A 23,109-nucleotide genomic window follows, 5' to 3' on the forward strand; every position below is an offset into this window, starting at 1 on the left:
TGATTGCACAAGGTAATACAGGGTCCATTTTGCTTGTTCTACTATCAGTAGCACAAACAAAAGGGTAAAACAGTGTCGCCAACCCCCCTGCCCCTATCCCTGCCTACAGAAAACTAAAGTTAAAAAATGCATGTTATAAAAATGAGTTTTCATTTGTACCTGTTCCTTAGTTACTGCAGAGCCTGTCTCCTAACTGTGCAAAGTCTTTCTGGTACCATTCACTAAAACAGTAACAAGAAATCCTATGAACGTTTAGAAATCCTAATGGTGGTAATTCTGTTTTCTTCCTTTTTTTTTACCCTGTAGCTAAAAAGTTTGTTCACTGCTCTGGCAATTTTCCTATAAGGAAAGCTGTTTTGTGAACAAGGAATTATTTTTAAATGATGCGAGCAACTCTGTGCACCACGATTTAAGAGATTTTAATTTCCTGGAAGGGACTGATAGACTTTGTGGTAACTTTTTCCTAGTCTTGTTACCAAACAAGATCCAAGTACATTGTTTGTAGGCAATAAATTTTCAGCAGGGCTTTGTCTTACACTGGAGAGTCTCCTGTGGTACTCATTGTAATATGTGGAGGATTTTCAGTGTTGGACCTAGGCATCCCAAGTGAATGCACGTAACCACTGGCTTCATTGTGGATAAATTAGTACTAAGCACCTTCTAAAATCCAATCATTACTTTGTGATGAGTGATTTGTAATGACTGAAATACCTTGTTGATTTGTCTGAGTGAAATTTTATTCTATCATATGACTAGTCCTAGTTTAGCAAACTGTTTTACAGTGTAAGAAAACCTGTGTATGGTTTGTTTTTGAGTTGATAAAAGTTAAGTTTTAGGACGGTATCCTCACACTTCATCTAGTTGGAGACTATTTCAAAGACAATCTTAGAGAGCAATTGTAAAATTAAAAAGGATCATTGAAAGAATCGTATAAACCAGTGTCAGTAAATTAATGGGAACTACTACAAATGGAAAGGAGAAGGAACTTTGCTGAACTGTAAAGAGTGACAGTAAAAGAAAACCCAAAGAACCCATGGCTATTAGTGTGGCTTTAGACATGGCAAGTTCAACAGTAAATTGAACAGAGATGATGTAATCAGGTATATGTAGTGATATGTTTAGCACAGCATAGAGAAATCTGGAACGTTGGAACTGATTCCTTTTTTTTATATACTGACTCTGTATTCATATGCATACCACTGTTAGTAAATACACTGCGTCTTTTGTAGACGGTGGACATTCACAAAGAAAAAGTTGCTAGAAGAGAAATTGGTATCTTGACTACAAACAAAAACACCTCAAGAACTCACAAAATCATTGCACCAGCTAACTTGGAGCGACCAGTTCGCTACATCAGGAAACCTATTGATTATACAATACTAGATGATATTGGACATGGAGTGAAGGTAGGTGATATTGTTAAAACACACAAACTGCAAATACGTTGTCTTTGTATATTTTCAAAATAACCTCATGCTTTTCATGGTACTATACCAGTTTCTCCTTGCCTAGCCAGTGTGTCTATAAACGTAAGAGGAGTCCTGTCTGATTTGCAGTTGCCCCTTCCTGTTCCCTTGCCCCAGTGTTTCTAAACCTTGCAAACGCACTGAATCTTCTGAGCATATTCAGGACTATGGGTCTCACCTTTTAAAATGCTTCTGAATACCTACTTGTGTGATGCTGCTATTATTGTTTGAACCAGTTGCCAGAGATATACCTGGGTACTGAAAAGCTAATGACTGCCACGTTTCTGCCTGAATTAACACCACAAAGTACGATCCAGCTGTAATTGCCACTGGTTTACTTTGAAGCTCACCCGAAGAAAGGGTTTGCATAAGAAGTATTATGTGCTTCCTTTTCTTCTTTCTGTCAGAGTCGGTTATACCCATATCCTGTGATGTGCTTTGTTAAAGTGAGCTCTCTACAACGTTTGTGCCATATGGGGTTTCAGAATGGGAATATTGCTGCCAAGTTTGAAGCCAGCTGGTTTTTCCTTTTAAGACTAGGAAAAAAGGAGGAATTTCAGGGCAAAGATCAGACTGAGACACAACTGGTGGCTGTTGTATGCAAGTGTTAGATCAGTGTACACAACAGCAGTAATACCATGTGTGAGATTAGATATGTGTTTTTTAAAAGCACAACCTAAATGTGAACACAGTCTCAGCAGGTGTGAGCTCATTGTAAACTTGTGCTGCCAGGAAAACAAATACGGAAATGAGAACACTGACAGTGTTAAAGTTCCAGGAGAAGAAAGGTAAATAACACAAAGCAGTGTTTTATATGACAAACTAACAAATCTGTAAACCTGCTAAGTACCAGTAAGGTAAGATGCTTCTTCCAGTCAAAGTACACCAGAATTTCTTTTGCTTGACACCTAACTGCATTAGATTATCTATGTTGTTCAGTTTGAACTGTCTGTTTGGACAGTCATTAAAATGGCAATAGGTTGTTTAACCAAACTCTTAAAATTCAAAATCTGAACAGTGCTATTTAAATATCTTTCCCAAGAAATTTTACTCAAAGTCTTCTCAACATCCTGTTCGTTAAAAGAAAGTCTTTTTCCCCATTTCTTACCAAAAGGGTCAACTTCAGTTTGTAACCCTAAACAGATTTTAAAAAGACAAGTGACTCTTTAAGCTTGATTGGGAAAAAACAACCAAAAAAATCCCCAGCATTAACAGCTACAGTTTTGACCAAGAAATTATTATCAGTCCTGTGTTAAAATCTACTGCCAGTTCTTACAAACTTTGAATTTATGCAGGTCAGCAGAACTCCTTCTGGATATGGATGGAGCATATTAACCTGTAGGATTACTGTTGCTAATATTTTAATGATCACTTTTGTTTTAATGAGATTATTTTAGAACTCATTAAAGAATAGTTTTTAAATTGCTCTGCAGCACAATCTTATTTAGCACTGGCTCTAAACCGTTATAATTGGTGACCCACTTACCTCAATGTTGCAAAATCATACTCTGATGGAATGAATTACGTTCTTCTGAAAGAACATAGTTCATCAAATGGATGATGACTCAAATGTTTATTTGCATCCATTTGTTATGCTTGTGATGTGCTTGAAACATCTTACAAATTGTATTTACAATGTACTATATTTATCTAGAAAACTAAAAAGTATTGCGTACTTGTGAAACAATAAACAGAGAACTTGACATCATGCTATCCTTAACATTAAGAACCATAGGTCTGTTCCAATCAGGTTAATGCTGTGTTCAGCACAGAAGAAAGAACCACCCTCTTGATGATGGGGAGAAAGTGGCCAATTGGTCTTATGAACCTGTTGGTTTTGTTCTGCTTGAGTAACTACAGATTAGTTTACTAGATCTCTGGCTGGAGAACAAAGAGATAAAAATAAAAAGGGTAGGAGCTTTAAATTTGCCTGTTTATAGCTCTTTATTGCTTGAGCTGTGGCATTTTTCCCTTCCAATGAGAATTCAGGAGTTAGTGGATAAATAGCATTAACGTTCCAGTTAGCATCAGGGTGCCTCAGTCTGCATTCTTTGTCCACTTTCTGCTTTTTCTACTATAGGGCTTCCCCTCTAGTACTTGGACCAGAATTATGCATTGTCAGGGCAATCGAAGAGCTAATGTAGCAAGCATTCATTGCAACCCCTGAGAAAGATGACAGACTGGGCAGAGAATAATATAGGAGAAAACAGCAACACCCTTGGCCAAGAAATATAGTATGCCACGTTGAGAGAAGTAGTATAGACACATGAGGACCTATTTCTTTCATTCAGAAATTCAAAGTGGATACCATCTTCAGGAAAAGGTGCTCTAAAACAGGGGTTCTTAATAGGTGAGAGAGAATTTAAGTGCTACTATATCATTCCAGCAGTCTCTACTCATCTTCCCTCCCTGAAGCTACAATGCTGCAAAAATCTAAAGAACCTTTTGTCTGGAAGAGACTTGCTTTCAGTGTTTTCAAATGTTTCCTGAGTTACAAAATCTTCCAATCTGTTCTTCCCTCCGAAGAGTTCTTTAGACAAGAAGATGGAAAAAAAAAAAAAGTTGGATCCCTTCAAAGTGGTGTGTATTAAGGCACTGGCATTATCAGGCAGTGCTGCTGGGGAAAAGATCTTGGGTCATGGACCCTCTAATGTAACTGTCTGCTCTGTCTGGGCAGTATAGGGGGACCTGGTCTTCCAGTGTAGCTGTGTGAAGCAGAGACTGTTTTGGTTAATATATCTGTGGAACTTTAAACTCAAAGACAGGAGATTTGCTAGTAAATCAGATTATGTTTCTCTTTTAATATATTTAGGGTCTATTTATGATCTAAATGGATGAAATGAAGTAGTTGCTTCACAGTTGAGTTCTGCATATTTCATGTTCAGTCTTACAAAATGTGTAAGAAATGTAATGATAAATTTAGATTAGCTGAACTGAAAACAGACCAAATTATATTGAAATGGAAGGACTAGTATTTTTAAAAAATAAAAAATGGGGAAAGAAGATACATGGTATTGTGCCAGTAAGATGTAGGACTTAATGTCAAAAAGCTAGCTCTTAGGCTTTAAAATAAAATTTTGCTGTTGGTTAATGTCTTATGTAGTTTAGAAAACACTGATATGTGGTGCAGTATCCATATAGAGTGCTGTACTTCTTACAAGATGTAACGGTTTGCTCTTGATATTTATTCAAGAGGTATCTCATGGCATCAGGTTAAGAGTTAACTAACAGCATTGTCTAGGAAAGAATGTATATTGGCTATATATATTCTAGAGGCTTCTGTTTCAGCTAGTTGTAAATATGCTAATGCATGTAACAATTTAAATGAGCTCAGTTTATTGATAAGGTTATTCTTTGACAGCTCAAATAAATTAATCTCTGAAGTTGATCCATGTAGATCTCATGATCCATTCTGAAAGAAGCTCACTTTTTGTTAGCACTGGAAGAACTTGAGTAAACAGTATGCAAGCATTTGAGCATTAATTTTAAGGTGTTAATATAAAGGCTTTGTGGTCAACATATATTAAAATTTTCAGCTTGAAAATCTTTTGTTCATGACACATTCTGCTTTAACCACTCTTTCTATGATCTACTGGTACATTATTTTGTTAATGCTGAATGCTTAACTCTTTTCTTTCTTTTTCCTTTCTCTTCATATCCTGAAGTTCCAACTAACCTTTCAATGCTTTTTTTCCTTACCTCTTTTATTTGCTCCATTTATGCATTAAGTGGTTGCTTAGATTTAAGGTAAGAACCCCCAGGGCTGGATATCCATTCTTAATCTTCTGAGACTATTACACGTGGGGAGGTGATTGACATGAAAGTTACTGATTGTTTAAAACAACACCAGCTCTTCCTGCTGTGTATCCAGCCTTCTGTTGAAAGATTTCATTGCAGATAAACATTTTGTGATATAAATTGATGTATTTCTGTAGGGAAGCTAACACAGTTCATTTTAAAAGCTTTGTGGCAAAATATTGACTGTGTTCAGCATATCATTTACAAGGGAGGAATGTTGTGCTAACCTTCTGGAGACAAAAAGATACCAGGAATAGATACCAGCTGAACATGAGCCTCCACCTGTGTAATATTCTTTTTATCCTATATGCGGTATATGTTATGATTTGATTTGGATTAATGTTTCAGTGTGAGTTGGCTCAGATAATGAGCTCTAAAGGTGTGTAACAAATTCAAATTTGTATATTATTTTTTAAAGTTGCAGTATCCTTAGTTTTTTCAGAAACTGCTTGCACTATTTAAATACTGAGAGGCACTCATATGAAAATTTTCACAAATTTGATAGTTTTGTAAAATATTTAATAACTTAACAAGATAAGTGGTTTATTTAGTTAAATATTAAATGAATAGTGCATCAAAGAACTCAGACTGAAGTATATCAAATTCTCAAGGATGTTAAAGAGGTTTAAATGTTAGTAGCCTTAGTGGCTACAGAAGTACCAATAAAAAGCATCAAATCGATTAGACAGGCAGTTAAATGAAGTTATGTGATACTAGGTTGGAGTTCATAGCACATTAATTAATAGACAAGTTATAGGCTTTATTGAGTATTGTGATATCATCATGCACCTGAAGTGCTACTAGTTTGGGGAAAGATGGAATGAAAGTTTTTTAGTAGCAGCTGCCACAGTTTTAAGGAGGGAACTGTATTTTAGAATATAGAATGCTAACATGTAGTATGAATATATTACTTAAATGAAGTTCCAAGTTAATGTGAAAGATTTTTCATGACTAAGTATTTTCCGTGACTGGAAAAGCTAAAAGAAAATCCCGCACATTCCTGAAAAGATTGCCTGAAAAAACAGGTATTACTGTAGATCTCAGTGATGTCCCTATGGAATTGGCCAGATGGTATTTTTAGTAAGGTATTTAAGTGCATGTAGCACATCTGATCACAATGGAAAATGTTTAATAAATGAGAGATTTCTCGCATGTAATTTGAAATTTATTTTTACAGAAGTGTGTGAGATACAGTATTTCGAGTCACTTAGTGTTTAAATGCTTTTATTTGAGAATATATAAAATACATCTCCTCCCTGTTTTTTTGTATCTATCCACACAAAATGGATACTTCTAATGCTGAATATGCCTTATTCTGGAAACAATACATATTGGATGATGGTTTTCTCACTGATCTTAAAAAAAAAAAAAACAGTTTGCAAACTGTTTTCTTTGTTGCTGTCCAGTTGCAGTTATAAACTAGTAATGACTATCCTAAAAAAAAAAAAAAACAAACAAAACAATTGTATAATTTTAGATTATGTGTGAACTGCCATATCTGTGCATCATCTGCATTGGTGATAAGAGTCTTTTCAGCTTTTCAGAGAAAATTATTTTTTGTATTTATAGGCTTGGAATGAAAATAATATTTTTTGTTATCATGCCAGTTAAAATGTTTCTTTATTTTTACTTTATTTTTACCTGATCAGAAATTTGATTTGGAAAATCACAATATGTCAATCAGCTTCTCATTGTCAAAACACAAGGGTTTAAAAAAAAAAAAAAAGAAAAAAGGCAAAAAGCAGCATGGCACCTCTCAGTGGACACAACTTATTCTTTAAGTCTCGCTATAGTCACTGTGCATCAGCCTGAAAGACAAAAACTAAAACGTGGCTACTAACCCTGGTTGCATGTGAATAATAATTTTACTTCACTTATGACAGATTGAATATGAAGGGTTTAGCCTGCATTTGTTTTTCGTGGCTACAAATAAACCTTAGTCTTAGCTAACAGTTACAATATTAAACTGACTGACTGTAGCAGGGCTAACTGTGCTTGTGTCTGGGTAGCTTAAATTTAAATTTTAGACAGATTTTGAAGAAAATTCCAATTACAAGTTAGAGGCGTATCTGTGGCATCTCCTATCATCAATTGAAAATTACATTGTTTAAGCTTTTTGTATTTACCAGACTTCGTTCTTCAGTTACTTTATGTAGGTTGATATGGTAAAAACAAGTAAACTTGCTTGCTGAAGCTTCTACTGGTGGTCATTTGCCAAGACAGCATTGAAATTTAGATATTTCACTTCCATATCAACTGGTTAATCAACTGACAAACATATGGTTTAATTAGACATGCAGAGTAAGATTTGAGTGGCTGAGCACAGCCTGAAAAGCAATTTACTTTTAGGTAGCAGACGATAGGCCAAAAATCTGTTCATCCTCTCTGTAGCATTAACAAGATGAAACAAAGCATGGGAAGGTAGTTTTCATTCAGCTTAGGTTGTTTTTTCTGGAGTCAGGTGTAAAATTGCTAAAGAAGATTGGGTAGCTGCTTGAAGTTTCTGAATATAATCCATGGAACACACTGATAGGACACTTTTTCTTAGTAGATTTTAGGTAAAAGTTGATTCTTTTGTCATTCTGAAAGTTCTAGAAAATCCGATGTGACCATAAAGCACCATCTAAAAGTTTCTGGGCTGAGTCCAACTTTGGCTTTAGAAAGTAGCTACTCCTGACGTTTGACTGTGTGGAATATCTGGTATTCAGGATTTTTGAGGAAAAAACCCCACATTTTTTGGTTTTGGTAATTGAACTGACAATGAGGTGTTCATCATAAGAGTAAAAATGTGGATTTAAATCTTTTTTACAGGTAAGTGCCTTACAGCCGCCTGGATACACAGAGCATTGGTGCAAATAGTTTTTGCACGTCTGATAACCAGTTTTTATATTTGACCAACTATGTATTTCTGCACTTGTTGTTCAGTGATTTTTTTTTTTTTCCTCATGAAAACGTTCCCAAGAATTGAATAAACTGCAGGATTTTTAACCAGTTTATTTCACTACAAATTTCTTATACGGTGGAGTCCTAAAGAAGTTCAGTCTGTTAAATGTTTCTAAAAATGTAACTGTGAAGGAAACAGTCATATGTAGGACCATAAAAAGGTGATTTAATCACTGGGATCTATGAAAAACTATTTGCCAAAACCAGAAATTGCATGAATAAGTCTTAAGTTTCAAAAAAATTAAAATGATCATTTTCTAAGGGCTCTAGTCAGTCCTATATCGTGTCCTGAAGTCTTCAGATGTTACCTTTCTAAAACTGATACTGTAGCTCAATATAGAAAATACTGGATGAAATACTATTTTACCCCTTTTAAAAAGAATCGTCCATAGTGGTCCATTTCTTTACGGTTCATTTTATGGCTGTCACTGTGGAGCTGGATCTCAGAACATCTTCCAGGATGTGTTACTTACCAAGGATCTGCGTATTTTAAGTTGTTTATGCAGTTTCTTTCTCAGCAAAACGTCAAATTCTAGCTCCAGTGCCAACAAAGTTACAGCTTTGGTAGAAGACATTTTCTTCTCGAGTCTGGTTGCTTGCTAATTCACATATAAAAAGATTCTGCAAGGTATCCAGTGAAAAAAAAAAAAAAAAGCTTATCCAATATCTTCCTAGAATTATTTGTTGTTTCTCCATGTAATTTCAGTTAGTAATATTTTCTACTTTTTTGCTTCTGTGGGAAGAGGCAAAAAAAATTGGAAAAATCCCTGAATGCATTCTTTATAGACCCTGTGCACTACTTGTCTGTTCACAGGCTTGTCTTCCTGCTTTTAGAACAGTCAGCTGTTGGTTTTTTTTTTTTCTGAACTTTGTGCCCAAATCATTACTGCCTCTCTTAATTTTTTCTGTTTTTAGAACAGTGGTTAGCTGTTTTGGCAGTTGTGAGCAAAGCCAGAGATACTCCTTTGTGTTTCTAGTTGCAGGCTCTGTTTTGCCACAGTTTCCTAAAAGAATCTGCAAGCTCTTTGCTACAAAACAACCACAGATCTGTGGGGTCCTGCAGTCAAACAAACCACCAACAGACAGATGCATGCCTCTGCTTTCAGCCTCTAATTAAACCAGTTGTATCTGGATAGTTGCAGCTGTCCAGAGCTAGGGGAAATGTCGTCAGAAACAGTGCAACTTCTGACAAATTCCAACTCACTCCAGAAAATGGATTTTTGAAACTTGACAGGAAATGCAAATGTAACCTTGAGTTCTAGTGGCTGCTTTTGATTTTAAAAGTTTGTAAGAGGGATGTGTGTGGATGAGGATTTGTGTATGGAAACTATCATTGCAACCGGATGTGCAAAATGGAAAAGGCAATAGGGTAAAGTTTTGCAAGGGGGGGGGGCATTAATGGCTTCCCTTTTTTTTTTTTTTCCTCCTAGTAGAAGTCATCATAGAAGGGGATAGTTGGAAATATTACAGTGTTTGTATCTCAACTGAAGTTACAACTTGTATAGTTTTAATTTTTCTTTTTCTTTCCTCAGGGCAGTCCATAACCATTTTTTAGTGTCTTGCATGATATTATTTCCACAGATCTGTCCGTTTTGATCAGAACTGTTGGAATAATTTTATATTCTTCCTTTCTCTTCTGGATTATTTGGCCATAAGTCAAAGGGGAAGTTACTCAGATAGAGTTGTTTAACTTCAGTAGCTGATCTTAAAGCCATCGATCCTGTAAGACTGGAAGACAGCCCTGTAAACTTTAATTACTTGCTCTTTCAACATTTCGATTTCAATGTTGAAAAATCATTTCAGAGAGGCTGAAACTAAGCTTACTGTCAGTGTATTTCCCCGTCTTTCCCTATAGTCTTTCTTAAGGACAGCTTCTTTGTGACTACAGTTTCTTGGATAAAAAAGGATTGCTTTTTCTTTGGCCATGTTTTCTAAAGCTTTCTTCCCATCCTATGTCAAGGATATCTTTATTCGTGGTGTTAATGAAAGTAACTAGCAGTCACTGGAGTTCTGCGTTAGACAGGCAAGTGTTATTTCCACTTCTTACTGTATACTGTGTGATGTCACTGCATCCTCCACCTCTACTGTCCTTTCTTTTCGTGTAGCTCTAGCCCAGTGGAAGCCTAAAACTTCGTTTTGGATCCTGCAATGATTGTGCACAAGTAATAAGATTCTTCGTGGTTAAATATATGGAATTTTATATTAACTGTGAAGTGGTAGCTAGTGGTTACATCATTTAGTCAGAAACAATAGTGCAGCCAGTTAAAATGCCTAAATAGACTATTCAGGGACACGCAGATTGGTCTGTTTGCAGTCATCTAAAGACATCCAAAACACCTGCCCCACTAGGCTTAATGGGCGGTTTGAAGTATAGCAAGTGACAATGCAGCAAGTGTTTTGTTAAGGTGGGTTATTTTTGTTTGTGGGTTTTTTGGACAACTCAAATAAAGGTGGGTGAAACAGGCATCTTTCATTAAAGAGGAAATACAGGGGGTGCTGCAACTTTAAAAAAAATCAGATGTTGTGGTATTTCCTAATGTTCCGTGTATAGAATAAAATATACTTCATTTTACACTTTCCCTTTTCCTTTCCAAGTAGTTGTAGTTCAGTGCTTACCTCATCCCTCACTTGAATTAACTTTAGATTTCTTGTTGCTTAGAGTTGGCTTAAAGGACTTTATAATGCTGTGCAAAAGAATTTTGTCTTAAATTGACATTACAAAGTACTCTTGCACAACTAAATCCAAACATCTGGTTTTGAATCTGACAAAAAAAACCCTTCCGATGCTTGGTTTTCTTTTCCTCCCAGCAGTAGGAAGACTTACTGTTTCTTATTTACAAAACATATGAAATGGACCATGACAGGAACAATAAAAAAAGGGACTTACTTATTTAGGTTTGTTGAATATATCTGGTCTAAGCAATAGTTTGAGCATTCATAAATCAAAGCTGTTTAACAGAGACTTGTAAGAAGACTGTGTACCGTTTCCTGTAAGGGTCCATACATTGAGAGAATTATGCATGGCTGGCAGTATGCAAATAAGCAAAATACCTACACTGGTAACAATTGTTTATAATTGTTTATGATTCCTAGACTGATCAAGCAGTCAGGAATGCAGATGAATTTTTTTTTAAAGAAGTTAGAGTAAGTTCTTTTACCTAAAAGTCGCTTCATTAGTATTTTAACTTGAAAGAGGGGGAGGGGACAACCACAATTACATCACATCACTGCTAAATATTTTTCTCGCTGTCCATTTACTTATCAGTTCTTAGAGATTAAATTGCTACAGATTTGGTGGAGAGAAAAAGTACATCTTTGTATTTTTCTCCATAAAGCTTTCTCTCTCTGTTTACATATACATAAATAATATTTACACTAAATACTGTATTAAAAATTTATGTTGTACTGTGAAAACATTAAAACATTAATGGATCATATTTGGAGATTACTTTGACTTCTCCATATTTGTATGAATTATATTAAATTGTGGCCTATTAGATAAACCTTAGTATTTTTAAAGAGTATTGAAATATTTTTGCAAATTTACCATTCAGTAGTGCAACCTGAAATAGCTGCCTTTATCTCAAAAGATGACTGGGAGGTTTGACCGAGTTAGATACAGTGTCTGTATTATATGTGATTTAATGTTTATGTGATAGCCTAAAGGCAAATTTGCTTCTTACATATGAAATTTTTAAAAAAACGTATGTAATAAAGAGTCCTTTGAGCGCAACTCTTGACTTCCAGCAGAGTGGAAATTGCAAATAAAATGCATGGCCTCTCAATTTTTTTTTGTTTGTTTAAACCTTCCCCTGTTTAGAGTTAATTGCTAAAGGCATCTTGGTGTCTCTTCCCCTGGAAGCTGAGCTTAGTGAAGGCTGTTTTTCTCCCCGTTCTTTTATGCAGGTCAGCACACAGAATATGAAGATGGGTGGGCTGCCTCGTACAACACCACCCACCCAGAAGCCACCAAGTCCACCGATGTCTGGAAAAGGAACTATTGGGTAAGTACAGTTATCTAATGTTTAAACAGCTTTGGTGAACAGAAGGGAAAAAAAGGAAGATTCTTTTCCTGTAGTGGTGGGTTGGTTTTTTTTTGTTGTTTCGTTGTTTTGTTTTAACCATTCACAAAGGTCAAGAGGTGTTGTATCTGCATCCTCTTATACTGATCATGTCTTGATGTATCAGTTAGTATGCTTCTGCCAGAAGACAGCAGGCCTTTCCCAACAGGAACCTTTTTATCATTGCCAAACACTACAACTACAAGCTTTAGAGTAAAAAGTCATTAACTATGTGGCTTTGACAGGTGCTACTAAACAACTGGAAAATTAGCATGTGGCACTTTTCATTAATTATTTGTGCTGTATGTGATAAAAGTACTTTCCTGTTAAGTCTATGAACTTGACTTTGACCTTAGGAAAACGTGTTATAACTGGGATGCATGCTGTTTGTTGGTATGTGGTTATGTATATACATACAGACCATGGTGCTTTATTTTAAAACAAGATATGGATTATTTTTAACATAAGAATGGGATGTGCAACACAGAGTTTAATAATAGAAAAACTGAAGTACACGAAAAAAGTCCTTAATTGTTTTTTCTCATTCTACGAAGCAAATACTACAAACTTACAGAAAAACATTTTTTTAGCTCCCATTACTGATTAGTATGTAGATATCTTTAAAAGAATGAAAAATCTTTGGTTTTGTCTGCATTATCTTAACTTGCTTCTGAAATATGCTTGTCCTTATGTAGGCGTCACTCTCCATATCGTACATTGGAGCCAGTACGTCCTCCAGTGGTACCAAATGACTACGTGCCTAGCCCAACACGCAATATGGCTCCCTCACAACAGAGCCCTGTTAGAACAGCTTCTGTGAATCAGAGGAATCGCACATACAGGTATTCAGTGTAGTCCTGTACAAAGTGTGGTTAGTATTGTATAAGCATGTGGACAAAAAATGCTACGATAAATATCAAATCCATCTGCACCTCTATAGTGAAGCTTGCTAATTCATGATATGGACTGGGAACAACATTTGGCATGATGAGTATGCAGTGCAATAAAACCAGAATAGCGAAATAGAAATGTTAAGATTGTTCACTTAATTCCTTAGTCACCTTAATTTTATTGCTATCATTTAGTTATAGTACTTAATGATTTACTAAAATTTTGAAGCCTTTCAAGCAGGTAGATCATGATAGTATTTTACAAAACGCTTACAAAACTGGGAAAAGACTTTGTACACAACTTGACTTCTACATGTTGAAGGACTGCATAATATGCTTATAGTTCACATTTTTGTTTGAACAGTCTCTGATGTTTATTGATCCAGTAGCTGAAATAGAGCATTGTATTTTGAGGACACTGAAAACTTCCAACACAGAATAAAGCTGAATTGTATTACCAAAGGTTCTGCAGAAGACTAGCCTTTTCTCTAGGATAATAAAAGTTTCATGATGTGACAGGTCTAAATACTCCCCTTGAAATTTTTCCTTTTTAAATGTCGTAAGTACTTGAGGATGGCTAAACAGATGGACTTAAAATGTAAGAAAATCTGACTTCTACTTTACTATCTTACAATTTCCAGATTTCAGTAGTCTCAGGTGAAAGTGTGTAAATCAGAGTCTAAAGTGTCTACGTGTTTTATAAGTTACAGGAGAAAGGTCTGTATTTGCTCAGTAGGGGTTTAACAATATTTGAATGATGTGCTTTGGAATACGGTTCTGGAAGAGTTTGATTTTGGGGCAAGTTCACTAAGACTAACTGAAAAACCTATTGTGTTATAGTCGAAGTGAAGAGTTTCAGGAAAACTAAGCTTTATATATAGACTTGTATCATCCTTGTTTCTTTTCTCTTGTTCGCTGTTACTTCTCTGAATTCGTAAGGTGCTGTATGAGGGATCTTATGTTTCAGCATGCACAGCAGCGTATTCATACTCTGGGTTATTTTGGTTTCTTACAGCAGCAGTGGGAGTAGTGGAGGAAGCCACCCAAGTAGTCGGAGCAGCAGTCGAGAGAACAGTGGAAGTGGAAGTGTGGGTGTTCCTATTGCTGTTCCCACACCATCTCCTCCCAGTGTCTATCCAGGTAAGTGGAAACTTCCTGTTCCTCTTTCTGACTCAGCATTAACCTTTAGCATTTGCAAGTCTCCTAAACACAGTCGTGAGTAGATCCCAAGAGAAGTCTCAAAGCTCACTCTCCAGAAATATGTGAGCCTTGAAAGGGGCATGAGTTTAAATCAAGGAGTATCTTTTCTGGGAGTGCCTGATGTGCTCTGATGCTTCTTTTATATATTAATTTGTTTATCAGAATTTTTTGCCTGGCTGCCTGCAGGTGACTAGGTAGGACACACCACCTTTTTCAGTGGGTGTGGGGGAAACTTCTCCCTTGTCCAAAATAAATGTTTTTTCACTGGCTGTTCATGCAGATATACAGAAGCATGCTTTCAGAAAATTAGATTAAATGAGAGGCAGGCACAGAGTACATCTTTAGTACATTAATGCAAGCCTAACTGAGTTGTCACAAAAAGACACAATGTCATCCTCCCATCTTTCCAGAAACAGGAAGTGATATTAGTACTCCTTTTTCCTTTGCTCAGCCCTCTTGGTGAAGACGAGTGTATAGTTGGGCTGCTGTGTGATATGAAATGCATGATGCTTCTGAACCAAAGAACTGTAAATTTTTAGCTTTTCTCTTCTGTATATTTTCTAATTCGTACAAAAGCTAAAGGCAGCTGTGCTACAGATCCAAGTGTAAATAACAAAGTATAAAGACATCTTTCAAAAGTAATGGCTTTCAGTGAAAAGTTCTGGGTTGTTCGCTTCAGACCTGGAAAGAAGAAGTGGATTCGCTTGACCCTCATTTACTGTCTCCATAGGAATGAGCCTTTCTGTAACAGCTCCATTTTTCTCTCATCTCCTTGTGCATTCTAAAATACTATGCATCTAATAAATAGCTAACACTGAATAGTCACAGGCTTTCTCTAATCCTTGCTAACATATCTCCTTATTAACTCCACCTCTTCCTCCTCTCTTCACTTAGCCCCTGCTGGCTCGGCTGGCACTTCTCCCCTTCCTGCTACCTCTGCTCCTGCCCCCACTCCTCCTGCTCCTGCCCCTTCCTCCGCTGCCCCAGATGCTGCTGCTGCTGCTGCAGGAGCTCAGCCCCTTGCTGATGGCTTCACCTCTCCAACTCCCCCTGCTGTTTCTTCCACACCCTCTACAGGTGAGTGTCTGCTCCAGCTGGTGGGCAGATGAACCCATGTGACCACGATCCAAGGCTTTTCAAAGTTACTTCAGAAATAGTGATTTAAAAAAGAAATTGTTTTTTTTAAATATAACTAGAAAATATCTGCCGATACCTAACTATAAGGTAATGATTACAGTAGACAACTCAAGGTGTGCTAATTTTATAAACAGCAATCATTTAATTTTATTATTTTTACATTTATATAATTATTTGTTACATTACCATTTTCTTGCGGTTTGGATACTGAGAATCTCATAGAATAATTATGTTTGAGGAGAACCAGCACTGATAGTTCTGGGTCTGATTATTCTCTTTCAGTAATGGAAAAAAGAATCTAGCAAAGTATAATTTATATGATTTGTCTCTTCAGTGCTTTCAAATGACAAGTCTCCTTTCAATGTTTTTTGTGTTCAGTGTCAGGTAAAATACAAGTTTTTATTATGCAGAATAGTACTAAAGCCTTTTTTTTTATAGGTGGTACTTATGTTGTATATTGCAACTTGCTTTTTTTAATGCTTAGGAAATCACCCTACATTTTTCATTTATCATATGCTGAAGTTGCAGCATATAGTACTTACTAACCGTAACACTGTTCTGTGTCAGCTTGTGATAAGGAGTTACACCTGCATTGTAAAAATATCCTTAGACAGCCAAATTCATATGTAGTGCTTTGTTACTGTTCTTTATAGTGGAGGCTGATCACAGCAGTGTGAACTGGTTTGTGTGTTTATTAGTGTTGGCCTCTCTTAGTAAGAATTTTGCCAGATGCCAAAAGCACTCTTGAAGTCGTATTTAGTTTAAGGTTCTGTGATTCATATAAAATTAGAAAATACATACACTAGAATCCATGAGTATGACTAGAAGCTTCCAAACTGTGATGAATTTTCGTATCAGAAGATGATCCTGGTGTCTAAAGTACTTTCATGTTTAGAAGATGAGCTGTGTCATTATGAGGCCTCAATCAGTTTTTCATTTTTGGTGCACTGTCAGTATTCCAGTACTTAAGTCGTATTGCTTCTGTATTTTTGACAAGTTACAATCAAGCAGAGATTGTGAATTTATAGCCATTAGAATATTATTCACAATTCCCAAAGAGAAATTTCAGGTTACTTAGTATTTTTAATCTTTTGTTTCCCTGTGCTATTAGCGGTGTCGCTTGCATGCCTTCTCTGAAATAAAATATTCGAAGAGACTGTATAGTTTACTGTTTATGAGGTTGTAGTTTTTGGTCCTTAAGGATCTCTTATCCCTGTTTCTTCTCTCCTCCCTTCTCTCCAATCACCACCAATTTCTGCCAGTGCATTAAGTAACAGGGAGACAGACACATTGGCAAGATGCATTAGGAAAAATGTGAAAAAGCCTATATACTAGGTGGATTGCTTCTAAACTGATCTTCTTCCTCATCTGTAAAAAGGGCATTTTTTGAGATGTACCTATCTGTACAAAGCAGGAGGAACATGACTCTCTAGTTGATGCATTTGCACTTAGAAGCAAGTAACACAGCAAGCAATGTGCATTTTATTTACTGACTGAGTGTGAAGTTTTGCAAAGCAACCAAAACATAGTGGAGAACAATGCAGGTTTTTAAAAATTTTTACAGTCATTTGTTCTGTTTCCCTATTTACTTCCCTGCATGCATGTCTCCTCAACCACAGTGAAACGTAGCTTGGACACCTTTGTATCTTCATGCTGGCTTTTGTGAGCAGAGCTGAGTACAGGTAGTTGGGAGAGTTGTTTTTTGTGTTGCTATTGAGACATCCAGTGTCCTGCCAGTCTGTCAGCTGAACCGCCTGATTGCTCCTAGGATGCAGACTGTCTTAAAAAAACCAAAACCTTTCCAAGCCTTTCAATCCTGAAGGTAGATATAAAAAAGGCGGGCAACATTCTTCTCTTTGCTAATACATTCTCTTTCTACCCTAGGTCACCCAGTTCAGTTCTACAGCATGAACAGGCCTGTGTCTCGACACACACCCCCAACAATAGGTGGATCTTTGCCATATCGGCGTCCTCCTTCGATCACATCACAGACAAGCCTTCAGAACCAGATGAACGGGGGACCGTTTTATAACCAGAACCCAGGTAAGAAAAGTTTTCTGCTCCGTTGAATTCAACACAGTGCTGAATGGAGTGGCCTTCAGATCTCTGAAATCTTATGTTCTGTCTCCATTGCAGAACTTGCAGTTAGTCTCAGGTAACTTCTAGTATGTTGCTGGTAGCCATGCCAAAGCTGCAGTGCAAGTACAGACAGTTCAGCTTCCATTATGGCAACCAGCTTAACACAGTACTGGCTCTGTTGCCAAATAAATTACTTTTGATCTCACAGTCCCTATCAGACAAGCTTTAGTCCTTTACTACACCACGTGTCATGTATCTACTTTGGTGTGGGATGGGTATTTGACTTTTGCACCAGAACACTGATTCTTCATTCATCAGTCTTTATCTGATATGCTTTTTCCTTCTGAATAATGGACAGTTCAGGAAATTGCATTAGACACTTTAGAGGCATCAGTGGTGTTTGGTGTGGGGTGCAAGGGAGCTGTGTCATCTGCTAAGTCCACACAGGTGATGTTATTTTAATGGGCGACCTGTCTTAAAAAGCAGGATGAGATATTAACAAGAAGTGGTGTGTCCTGTGTACCAGGCAAAATACAGAAGCTTTTCATCTAAGGAGTCCTTTTCCCTGTGCTTCTGATGCAACGTGAAGGTTTTCATACCAGAGCAAGGGAGACTTGCTTTTTTGGCAAAGCTACAGAAAGATGTAGGAGACATACTGAAGGTTCCTCATTAGGAAATGCTATATTACCAGCAAGATTGAATGTAGACTTGCAAGCACTATGGTGTGTTTGTGTTTTGCTGTTGTGGCGGTGGTGTTTGGTCACACTGAACTTGGAATTAGGTCAAATGCTGCAATCTGCATTTAAGTGATTTGGTCAAGTTCAAGTATTACCACTTGCTGCCCTGCAAAGAGATGTGTGTGCTTAACTTGAGAAGGAAATGGATGGTCCTGCTGGGGACAGAATGGAGGAGGCTATACGGCTAAATTGCAGCCCAGTTGCCTGAAATATGTGGTATTTGTTAAGAACATTATGTGCATATTGAAGGCTGAAGGGGAATAGGCAAGAAGGAAAGGGGAATAGCAATAAAAAAAACTTTCAGGATTACCTTTGCGGTAAAGAGGATTTTCAGTATATCCTGAGAGTTTCTGACAATTGCTGTGCATTTCTGCTTTTGGAGAGGGATAATTCTCTGAAAGCTACCATTGCATTGTTCATAGGTAATCATAGATGATGCCAAATAGACTTTAAATAAGTTACATAACCCCAGTTCAGTCTGTGTTCCCAAAAGGAAGATAATGATTGTGGTGATTAGTCACTTGAGCTGTAAATCACAAACAAAATACTTCAATTATACTGGCATACTTGATACAGCATAAATAAGCAGTTGTAGTAAGAGACTTTTTTCAGATATACCTAGTGGACTACAGAATTTATTAGCTTTGCAGTTATATCAAACCAAGTTTTTTTGGCTAGTACCTTGAAAGGAGAGGATGCTCAAGCATGCGTAATTGATGAAGACCCTGAGAACAGAGGGACTGTTGTGTCTATAAGGAGCAGGGTTAGTTGTGACAGGACAGGGGCCACGATTGCTTCTTAGCATTCCTGAAGAGAGGGAGAAAATGCAAACTTGAGAGGTGAAAAAGAGACCTTACAACAGGCAGAGGAATGTGCCAGCTATGGCTTGTTCTTCTCTGCAAGCTGTTTGGCAATAAAACAGTACTGTTTTTTCCACTTCCATTTTTTAGTGTGTTGGCATAGTCATTTTTGTTTATTCACTTCACAGGAGGATGAAAGATACTTGCCTTGCCCTGTTCTTTTGAATGCCGCTTCTAAGATAATATAATTTCTCTACTTCATGGTGAGACCTTTCTAAAAGCTGAAAAAAAAATTAAGAAATGCAGATAGATGCTAAATGATCCCAGCATATGTGTCTCAAAGCCACTCTTGCCAGCTATGCCACCTAACAAGTGTGTTAACTTTGCAACCTTAGATACCAGTATCTAAGCAGTGTAGAGCTCAGCACAGGCTAAAAACCCTGTGGGAGAAACTGGACAAGTATTGAGATGGTGGTCTGCACTACACACCATTTGTATAGCTAAATTCTTACCAGGCTGAAGCAATCTAGTGGAAGGTGCTCTGAATTAATCTATAGCAACTGGCTAGATGAATCTACTAGTGGTCTATATGGAAGGAAGCTGGGAGGGAACATTTAAGCTGATGTTTATCTGATCTTTTGAGACAGTGGAGTTACAATAAGATTCTTCTGATGTATTTCATAAACAAAGTAATTATTAATAAAATATTTATTGTATTGTCTCCTAAAAGTCAAAACTAGCTTAGATTCATTATATATTATATAGAGACAATGTGATGTAATAGTCCCTGCACTGTGCATAGAGCGAAGCACAAACCAAATGGTTAAGATAAACAAGGAATGATGTCAGCTAGTGTTAGCATCACCATTTTGATTAAACTACACAACCCAAACTAAACTAAGGGATTTTTTGTATTTGCTCAGAGTGCTTGTCTAGAGTAATTTATTTCCCTATGTGGAAAGCCTCGTTATTTCTTTCAAAGAAACACATATAGCACATGAACAAAGTACACTGAAGGTACCTAGGAAACTGAAGCTAGTCTCGTATAATAGATATGAATTGTATGAATACATATGACATTGAATAGAGAAAACATTTTGAAAACGAACATTTTTATAGTATATATAATTCAAAAGGCAAGGGCTTCATAGTTGCACAAGAATGCTGAATTCATGAATATTACTGCATTTCAGTAGGACTTCAACTTCCCTTTCCTGCTTTGAAAAAATGCAAAACTAAATCGTTGTCCAGCTACTGTGGTTACACTTGAAGGAATAAATACTCTCAGGGGTCACGTCATTCTCTCAGAAGGGCCGGAAGGAGGATCCAGGGAACTACAGGCCAGTCAGTCTGACATCGGTGCCTGGGAAGGTCATGGAGCAGATCATCCTCAGTGCCATCACACGGTACATGCAAGAGAACAGGGTGATCAGGCCCAGTCAGCATGGGTTTGTGAAAGGCAGGTCATGCCTGTCAAACCTGATCTCCTTCTATGACAAGGTGACCCACTTGGTGGACGAGGGAAAAGCTGTGGATGTTATCTACCTGGATTTTTGCAAGGCTTTTGACACCGTTTCCCATAGCATTCTCCTGGAGAAACTGGCTGCTCATGGCCTGGACAGGTATACTCTTCGCTGGGTAAAAAACTGGCTGGATGGCCGTGTCCAGAGAGTGGTGGTAAATGGAGTTAAATCCAGTTGGTGTCCAGTCACAAGTGGTGTCCCCCAGGGATCGGTGCTGGGGCCCGTTCTCTTTAATATGTTTATCAATGATCTGGATGAGGGGATCGAATGCACCCTCAGTAAGTTCGCAGACGACACTAAACTAGGGGGGCGTGTTGATCTGCTTGAGGGTAGATTGGCTCTGCAGAGGGATCTGGACAGGCTGGACAGATGGGCTGAGGCCAATGGTATGAGGTTCAACAAGGCCAAGTGTCGGGTCCTGCACTTGGGTCACAACAACCCCATGCAGTGCTACAGACTGGGGGTGGAGTGGCTGGAAGGCTGCCTGGCAGAAAAGGACCTGGGGGTGTTGGTGGACAGCCGGCTGAGCATGAGCCAGCAGTGTGCCCAGGCAGCCAAGAAGGCCAACACCATCCTGGCCTGCATCAGGAACAGTGTGGTGAGCCGGACTAGGGAAGTAATCATCCCCCTGTACTCGGCACTGGTGATGCCTCACCTCGAGTACTGTGTTCAGTTTTGGGCCCCTCACTACAAGAAGGACATTGAGGTGTTGGAGCATGTCCAGAGAAGGGCTACAAAGCTGGTGAAGGGTCTGGAGGACAAACCTTATGAGGAACGACTGAGGGATCTGGGGTTGTTTAGCCTGGAGAAGAGGAGGCTGAGGGGAGACCTTATCACCCTCTACAACTACCTGAAAGGAGGTTTTAGAGAGATGGGAGCTGACCTCTTCTCCCTGGTGACAAGTGATAGGATAAGAGGAAACGGGTTCAAGTTATGTCAGGGCAGGTTTAGATTGGATATTAGGAAGCATTTTTTCACTGAAAGGGTTATTAAACATTGGAATAGGCTGCCCAGAGAGGTGGTGGATTCACCATCCCTGGAGGTGTTTAAGAAAAGGGTAGATGAGGTGCTTAGGGACATGGTTTAGAAGTGGTGGTGTTTTTATCAGGGTAGGTTAATGGTCGGACTTGATGATCTTAAAGGTCCCTTCCAACCTCACTGATTCTATGATTCTATGATTCAAGTCAAAGAAGCTGTAATTAGAAATGCGTTTCATTTTTTCTCAGGAGATATCAATTAAATCGTGAGATAATGGAGCTTGCTTTGTGTGGAGGTACAAGGATATTTTTGCAACAAAAAGAATGGTTGCTCTGATTTTTTTTAAGTTTTGTTTTGTTTGGAGTGTGTGGTTGTGAAAGGAAGGTGAATGTGAGTGACAGAAGACTTACAAAGCACTTCAGATAACAGTTACTGAAATAAGCAAACAGAAGAAACTTTGAGACATGAATTTTAAATGCCCCTGGAGTTCTTTTCATTTGCTATGATGATGTGAATTAATTCTGAAAAATACTACATCATACCTGGCATTTTTCTTACTGGCTCTGGAAGAAGTTTGAAATTTATTTAGTTCTGTTCTGCAAGCTAAATAAATGTCCTGGTACATGAAGTCTAGACCTTTTTCCCCTCATTCTTTTGGACAGGACTAAATGTTTTTGTATGCCACTACTAACAAGAAAATTATTTAGTTGTGCTTTTCCTGAGGTGTGCTTTCTGAAAAATAATCTTGTAACTTGCTTAAAGAATATTACTGCGTTACTCTTGCAAAGTGATACTAAAACTAGATAAAACTAGCTAACTAGATTTTTATCTTAACTAGAGAACTGAAACTTTCATTCCTGGCTTAAACCACAGTTCAGTGTTATAACATTTGCAACTGGCTGATGGTATATTCTTTAAAAGAGCTGTTCAGAGTTCAGTGCAGTGGTCTCCGAAATCAGGTAGGAAGGAAACGAGGCAGCACATCTGGAATAGGCCCTGTTGTTCAGCAGCAGCAGCACAGTACGCTTTGTTCTACCAATAATGTCAGAAGTCCTGTGTCTTCCAAGTACGCTCAGTTCTTAAAAGCATCTTTTTCTGTTTCGCCTAAAATAACTGCCTTATTTGATGTGTTTTTTTGGCCTACGTTTTGGAGAAAACTAGTTATATCCATTTTCATGATTAAGGATTCATGGATGCTGTTACAGAAGTCACCTCTATAAATACCAATTTCATCTGAAAGGTGGAGGATTATAAGGACAGAATCCTCATGCTAAATTTCTAAGTTAGGGCTATTTATAAAGTACTATATTGCTATAGTAATAAACTTCAACTTAAAGGAATCTCATAGTCAGATCAGAAAAATACTTCAGCATGGATTCTTAATCTTATGAAAAAGAGCTGTGTTGAAAATTTTAAAAATAGAGAAATCTCCTTGAAGTAAGGATTAGGAATACGCTTAAACTACCTGAGCCATTTTTCTTTGAATGTCAGCCTTTT

General features: G+C 37.5%; 1 protein-coding gene across 43 annotated transcripts in view; it reads left to right on the plus strand.

Moving 5' to 3' along the window:
* The window catches only part of ABI2 (abl interactor 2), a gene marked incomplete at its 5' end in the record, with an annotated part of 67,261 nt that overhangs the window by 37,866 nt on the left and 6,286 nt on the right, over positions 1–23,109 (plus strand). For 7 of the 43 annotated variants that reach the window (XM_082484564.1, XM_082484567.1, XM_082484573.1 and 4 more), the window contains 5 exons: positions 1,230–1,406; positions 12,114–12,211; positions 12,964–13,110; positions 14,174–14,298; positions 17,380–17,538. In XM_082484564.1, the coding sequence (XP_082340690.1) occupies positions 1,230–1,406; positions 12,114–12,211; positions 12,964–13,110; positions 14,174–14,298; positions 17,380–17,538 (706 nt within the window). Of the gene's footprint in view, positions 1–1,229; positions 1,407–5,195; positions 5,214–12,113; positions 12,212–12,963; positions 13,111–14,173; positions 14,299–15,252; positions 15,436–17,379; positions 17,539–23,109 lie in introns of all 43 variants that reach the window. The other 36 variants (XM_082484566.1, XM_082484570.1, XM_082484576.1 and 33 more) reach the window with 14 other exon arrangements.

Source organism: Vanellus vanellus (assembly GCF_965231255.1).
Source record: "Vanellus vanellus genome assembly, chromosome: 5".
NCBI lineage: Eukaryota > Metazoa > Chordata > Aves > Charadriiformes > Charadriidae > Vanellus > Vanellus vanellus.